The sequence below is a fragment of the Acipenser ruthenus genome, chromosome 41 (genome assembly GCF_902713425.1).
Source record: "Acipenser ruthenus chromosome 41, fAciRut3.2 maternal haplotype, whole genome shotgun sequence".
In the NCBI taxonomy this organism is placed as follows: Eukaryota; Metazoa; Chordata; class Actinopteri; order Acipenseriformes; family Acipenseridae; genus Acipenser; species Acipenser ruthenus.
Genome location: NC_081229.1, coordinates 4884889 through 4892129, shown reverse-complemented (window position 1 = coordinate 4892129; position 7241 = coordinate 4884889). Strand labels below are relative to the sequence as shown.

The window sequence follows — 7241 nt, the reverse complement described above, 5'->3', positions numbered from 1 at the left end:
GTGTGTGTGTGTATATATATATTTTGACAACAGTAGAGAAGCTGGAAGCTTTAATCAGTTCATACATCAGGAAATGGTTGGGAGTTCCACGCTGCCTCAGCAGAGTGGGACTTTATGGTAAAGGAATACTGCAGCTACCAGTCTCTGCTCTAACCGAGGAGTTTAAGTGCGCCAAGGTCAGACTGGAAATGACTTTAGTAGAGTCACGCGACAAATGCGTAAGGGAGGCAGCACCTGTGTTGAAAACTGGAAGAAAGTGGGCGGCAAAGAAAGCTGTGGAAGATGCAAAGGCTGCCCTTCGAATTGGTGATATCATGGGGCAAGTTCAGCATGGAAGAGGGGGTCTTGGTTTCAGTCCAACTCCTCCTACATGGCACAAGGCGGCCCCAGCTCAAAGGAGGAAGCTGGTAGTCAACGAGGTGCAAAAGCAGGAGGAGAGGATGAGGTGTATAAAGGCCATTTCCCAGGCCAAGCAGGGAGAATGGATGAGATGGGAGAGTGTGGAACAACGCAAGATTGGCTGGCAAGACCTATGGTCAATGGAACAGAGCAGGATCAGTTTCCTCATCAGGTCAACATATGATGTTCTCCCATCACCACAGAACCTAAACCTCTGGGTAGGAGAGGATCCCTCATGTCCTTTGTGTTCATCACCTGCAACATTAAGGCACATTTTGACAGGATGTAAGGTGGCTCTTAGCCAAGGACGGTTTACTTGGCGCCATGACCAGGTGCTGCGATGTTTGGCCTTAGCATTGGAAGACAAGCGTAACATGACCAATAAGTTGTCACCTGTTCCATCAAAACATTACACACAAAAGACAACATTCCTCCGCCCAGGAGAGCAACCACCAAGAAAAGGTGTTAAAACCAATTCTCGCCCAGGACAACTGGAAGCTGCTAGAGACTGGAAAATGCTGGCAGATGTTGGTCAACGGCTTATTTTTCCACCTGAGATTGCCACCACTAACCTTCGACCAGATATTGTCTTGTGGTCTGGATCAGCACGCCTTGTTCACCTGGTAGAGTTAACAGTGCCATGGGAGGATGCTGTAGATGAGGCGTATGAGAGGAAGAAACTGCGGTATGCTCAACTAGCCACTGAAGCGGAACAGCGAGGATGGAGAGTTCGGGTTTACCCAGTGGAAGTGGGTTGTCGAGGATTTGTGGCACACTCTACAACCCGGTTTCTCAGAGACGTCGGATTCAGTGGCCAAGAGTTGCGTCGCACAGTGAAGAACTTATCTGAAGCAGCAGAGAGGAGCAGCAACTGGCTGTGGTTGAGACGGAAAGATTCTGGCTGGGGACAGGTAAGTAAGCTGGGCTGAGTTGAGTGGGGGACGGAGGGGGGTGATGCTGGGACGCCAGAATCACCGTCGAGCCCTCTTGAGGTGTCGTGGGCTAGTCGACGAAACACTGAGGATGGAAGGTGCCCACTTGAAAACCCCAGAGATGTACCCTACTTAGCTCAATCCAGACGGTTGTCATGCTGATGCGCTGGGGAGGCCGCACTTTGGTTGATCCCCGGAGCCAGCATCGCAGCCGTTGTGTGTGCTGATGCGCCAGGGAGGCAAAATAAGCTGATCCCTGGAGCCAGCATTACACTTCAGCCATTAACACCAGACAGAAGGATATCTACATCATCATATGGAAGGAAACGTAAATGGATGGAGACACATATGGATCACATTAGTTTACTGTAAAGCTACGTCTTAGTTGGTGCTTATCTTGGCGAGAGCCGAGTTCAAATCAGCATGAAGTTTTAACATCTACTCTCGTGTAATGGAAATAATTATATATATATATATATATATATATATATATATATATATATATATATACACACACACATACACGTTTTAGCTAATTATTCAAATTATGAGATCAGTTTTTCAATTATTTTTCTCCGTTGTGGTTGTGTATGCATATGTTTCATGATTAATATAAATATTATTAAGTACATATACTGCATATATGTGTGGTCCAGTGGTTAAAGAAAAGGGCTTGTAACCAGGAGGTCTCCGGTTAAAATCCCACATCAGCCACTGACTCATTGTGTGACCCTGAGTAAGTCACTTAACCTCCTTGTGCTCCGTCTTTCAGGTGAGACGTAGTTGTAAGTGACTCTGCAGCTGATGCATAGTTCACACACCCGAGTCTCTGTAAGTTGCCTTGGATAAAGGCGTCTGCTAAATAAACAAATAATAATACACACGCAGTATAATGTTTTTGGTCCTATGGCTACATCTAGTGGCTGGTATGATACATGAAATATGACAAGAATTGTCATTAGAATTACAAAACCTGCTGTCCTGCGATAACAGGACACCATATTAGTGCATAAACAAACATTACCAAGGCTCCCATTCACAGTACAGCAAAGCCTGAGCCACACACTGATCCCCTTCTGTGTTTCATCAACAGGAAGTCAGGAACCGCTGAGTGCTGTGTGTGCCGGGAGACGATCCAGTCCTCACAGGTAAGAACGGAGTGCGCTTCTATACCACCCTACACTGCGGGTCTGTATGAGCACATTATTTACACACTACTGTATGGATCGGGTTTGTATTTTCTCATTTCTAAATCTATTGACAGGAGAGCAGGGGTGAGGGGTGCTGTGAGAGACAGGAGAGCAGGGGTGGGGGGTGCTGTGTGTCACTGGAGAGCAGGGGTGGGGGGTGCTGTGAGAGACAGGAGAGCAGGGGTGGGGGGTGCTGTGTGTCACTGGAGAGCAGGGGTGGGGGGTGCTGTGTGTCACTGGAGAGCAGGGGGGGTGCTGTGAGAGACAGGAGAGCAGGGGGGTGCTGTGAGAGACAGGAGAGCAGGGGTGGGGGGTGCTGTGTGTCACTGGAGAGCAGGGGGGGTGCTGTGAGTGACAGAAGAGTAGGGTGTGTGTGCTGTGAGTGACAGAAGAGCAGGGGGTGCTGTGAGAGACAGGAGAGCAGGGGTGGGGGGTGCTGTGTGTCACTGGAGAGCAGGGGTGGGGGGTGCTGTGTGTCACTGGAGAGCAGGGGTGGGGGGTGCTGTGTGTCACTGGAGAGCAGGGGTGGGGGGTGCTGTGTGTCACTGGAGAGCAGGGGTGGGGGGTGCTGTGTGTAACGGGAGGTGCTGTGTGCTGATTGGCTCCTTTGCTCCTCGCAGGTGTTTGCTGACAAGGCTGCGGAGAACGACGCATCCGGCATGGAGATCCAGTGTCCAAACTGTACCAGCGGCTGCACCTGGACAGGACTGCTCCGAGACTACCTGGTGAGAGAGAGGAGGAGAGAGAGGGGGGAGGGAGAGGAGGGGGAGGATAGGCAGGAGTGGAGAGAGAGAGGAGAAGAGAGGAGAGGAGTGGAGAGGAGAGAGAGAAAGGAAAGTGGAGAGGGGGAGATGGGTGTGAGAGAGAGAGAGAGAGAGGGAGAGAGAGAGAGGGTTAGCTGGCTCAATGGGTTAATTCAGCGTGTAACCTGTGCATATCTGTGCCCCGGCAGAGCTCTCATGAGAAGGAGTGTGAGTGTGCAGTGGAGCCGTGCACCAACGCTGCCTTCGGCTGTGTGTTTAACGGGGAGCGCAGGGCACTGCAACACCACGAGAGCCAAGCCTGCGACTGGAGGCTGGTCTACTGTCAACACTGCAGCTGCTCCCTGCCGCACAGCCTGCTGGAGGTAAGAACCATCAGCCATCTCCTTCTGCAAGATTACTGCTTTAGCACCCCTTGGTAAAAGCACAGCACAGTGCAGTAAAGCACAGAGAAGATAACAAACCAGCCCCTTCTCAAAGTTTAATGCTATGGTATCCAATAAAAAAGGAAGTATAAATCTGTGAAACACTTTGATGTTTTTGACAATTTGACCCTAGTAGATAATCCCATGATGCTTTGGTGCTTGTCTGCAAGTCTTTAGCAAAGAAATGATTGCAGCTATCAGGAAGCAGCTACTAGGACTGATCAGGACTGTACTGTGTGAAGCAGCTGCTGGCTGCTTTTTATACTCTTCTAACCTGCCAGACGGTGTCTTTTCATAATGCTGCTGTTCACTTCAGTGATGGCTATGTGTTCTCCACAGGATCACTTATCAACCTGCCCGAAAAACAAGCCCAGGAATACAGCAGAGATACTGCCCAGAGGCACAGGGGCGGAGGAGGTAAGCAGATCTTAGCCTTGCTTGAATTGGACACTCTTGTCTGACTTTGTGCTTAACTCACGGAAGGCTCATAGCAGCATTTGTAACATTTTTGTCAAAAGCATTGTCCTTGAGTACAATGTCACCAAATCATTCCAGGGATCTCGATAATGAAAGTGTTCCTGAGAGTCACAGACCTGCACTTGGAATGCATCCATGTGTTTGAGTTGGGTTATCAATGTGATTTTGAAAAATGATACACAGTATCCAATTCAAATACACCCATTTATGTAAAGTGTTTAAATACAATTTATGTACAGCTGTGGCCAAACAGTTTTGCATCACTCTAGAGACTGAACTAATTTTGCTTCATAAAGTTGAATGAAACTTGCTGAATAATGTCACGTTAACATATTGAATTACATATCGCTTTGTAGTTTTCCATATACTAAATTGTTATTTTAATGCAAGCTGTGCTTGGTCTAGTGTTGAAATGGTACCAGCTAGTTTTCTAAGGGAGATGTTCTGTTTCTCCCAGTGACTGAGTTTCTCTCCTCCCCTGTTTCCAGGAACCCCAGCAAGGAGACAATAGCTCCTGTCAATCTGAGAGGCACAGCTCACCCAAGAAGGTAGGGTTAGATGATCGTGTCTGCCTGTGTGTGTGTATCTATATCTCCTCCTCTGTCTCCTACCCAAGACTCCCTCCAACCCCCCTCTCTAACCCTCCTCCTCACAAATCCTCTCTTCCCTCCTCTAACCCCCTCTCGCCTTACCCCCAGTCCCTGTTAGACAAGCTCCCCTCCCCTCTCCCACCTATTCCCCTCTTTCTCTCTCCTCTCCCTCTCCCTCACCTCCTCTCCTCTCTCCTCACAGCCCCAGTCCCTGGTAGATGACCTCTGCTCCCCAGCTCACCTGCTCAGGCTGCTGTCGGTCATCTCCTCCCTGCAGACTCGCCTTGACCGGGGCGAGGAGGTCAACGTCGCCTTCAAGAAGCTGGTGATGAGCAAACTACTGGCAATGCAGAGCCTGCTGTCCACCGAGCAGGGGGAGAGGGAGGGGGACACCCAGACCCCCAGGGAAGAAATTGCAACGCTCAGTCAGGACCTGGCCATCTGCAGGGGGGCTCTAGCGGAGCTCCAGAGCCGCTGCCTGGGGTACGAGCGAGCCCTGCAGCACCTCCAGAGCAGGGGGGGCGCCACCGCGTCCGAGAACGGGACCCTGGTGTGGAAGATCAAAGGCTTCTCCGCCAGCCTGAGGGATTCGGAGCGCAGCACGGCCCTCTCTCTCCACTCCCCCGCATTCCTCAGCCACCCCTTTGGGTACAGACTGTGCCTCCGACTTTACCCCAGCGGAGACGGGGTGGGCCGGGGCTCCCACGCCTCCCTGTTCCTGTGTGTGATGCGGGGTGAGTGGGATGACGTTCTGCCCTGGCCCTTCAGGCACAGGGTCACCTTCTCCTGCCTGGACGCCTCGGGGGGCGGCAGCGACGTGCGCGAGGCCTTCCTCCCCGACCCCCTGAGCGCCTCATTCCAGAAGCCCCGCGCTGCCGTCAACGTGGCCAGCGGCTGTCCCCTCTTCATCAGGCACTCGCTGCTGCTCGCCCCCCACAACCCCTACCTCCGCAACGACACCCTGTACATCAAGGCTGTCATCGAGACACACTGACACACACAGAGACAGACAGGAACTCAATGACACTGACAGACACATAGACACACTGGGGGCCTATATCCTGGAAGGTGGGTTTTGACCCTGAAATCTCTATAAACGAGCCCACAGACAAACACTCGAATCTGGGGGAAGCCTGCAACCTGTTCAGCTCTATCCAGGAATGCATGACTGCATCCAGAGCTGGAGACACAGTCTGTGGACCGAGATGCATTCAAACACTGAATCAGAATTCACAGAGACTGCATGCTGCTGCCTCTCGCTGACACGAATAGAGGGGGGCAATGCTATTTACTGATATTTATGTAGAGATTTTATTTATGTATTTATTTATTTAATTTATCACGTTTTGATCCTGTACCGCTGACTTGAAATATAATGTCTGTTGCACTTGGTAGCTGCTTGTCTATATCCTTTGCTCTAGTACTGCAAATCTGGCGTTAACACTGGATCTATGTGGAAAATGACAAAACATGAATAAATAACTAAAACATGTATAGCAGTGTTTCGTAAAAACTGTGAGAAGCGATTGATTACAAAGCAAGACACTACAATGCATTGTAATACATAGCAAAGTCATACCTGGTGGTATTATCGCACATTGCTTTACTATACAGAGCAGCACCAGTCTGGACACTTCATATTTATTTTAGGTTTAGAGAAAAATAATCCGAGCTCAACACTGGAGCAAGAGAACCACAATCCCAGCGACTGAAACAGCGTGGGAAGTGTTAGAAGGTATTAAAAAGGCACCTGAAGTTACTTCAGCTACGTTTCCATCAGCTACTGGGACCAAGCTGAAAGCGGTTTGAACTCAGACTTGTTTATTTCAGCAGATCTGAGATCAAATCCATTTCAATTGCCTGTCTGTCTGTCAGCCCCAGTTAGGATGGCAGAGCTCCATCTCCACATCGATGGTGGAAGTTACATAGCAAGAAGGATGCTAGAGAGAATTCTAAATCTGCAGTAAAAAACATGTGTGCCGAGCATGAAGGCATGAATATATTATACTGCGAGGGAAATAGGAGAGGCTGGTGAATCTGTTTCTAAATAGCAACTATACAATGATACATACAGGTGATCTTTTGTGTTGCTTTTTGGATTGTAGACTGGAGATGGAACCCAGTTTGATACTGGGAATGAGATGAGATTGAGTTTCACAGACTGGTTTCATGGTTCATGGAAATGGGACTTTACTGATAATTGTCGGCTTAGGAGATGGTGAAAAATATAATGACCTTTGCTGTCCACGCTCCAGAAATAAGCTGACAAACATCGCATTGTTTTCAATGTAGGATATATTGTACACTGTTAATGGAAAACAAATGTACACTTTGAAAAAGATGTAAACTGTGAAATAAAGTTCTATATTTTAATAAAGTTCTATATTTTAATAAAGTTCTATATTTTAATAAAGCAATGGTATGTGCGTGGTCTATATCGTTCAATCTTCAAATTAAAATAATGGGA

General features: G+C 48.8%; 1 protein-coding gene across 1 annotated transcript in view; it reads left to right on the top strand.

Annotated features, from left to right (window-relative positions):
• The window catches only part of LOC131709089 (TNF receptor-associated factor 2-like), a 9285-nt gene extending 2115 nt beyond the window's left edge, over positions 1-7170 (top strand). Inside the window, exons 2-7 of the mRNA XM_059010943.1 lie at positions 2425-2479; positions 3142-3246; positions 3474-3647; positions 4047-4124; positions 4673-4732; positions 4977-7170. Of these exons, the coding sequence (XP_058866926.1) occupies positions 2425-2479; positions 3142-3246; positions 3474-3647; positions 4047-4124; positions 4673-4732; positions 4977-5768 (1264 nt within the window). The 3' untranslated portion in view covers positions 5769-7170. The remainder of the gene's footprint in view (positions 1-2424; positions 2480-3141; positions 3247-3473; positions 3648-4046; positions 4125-4672; positions 4733-4976) is intronic.
• The last annotated feature ends 71 nt before the right edge of the window (positions 7171-7241 follow it).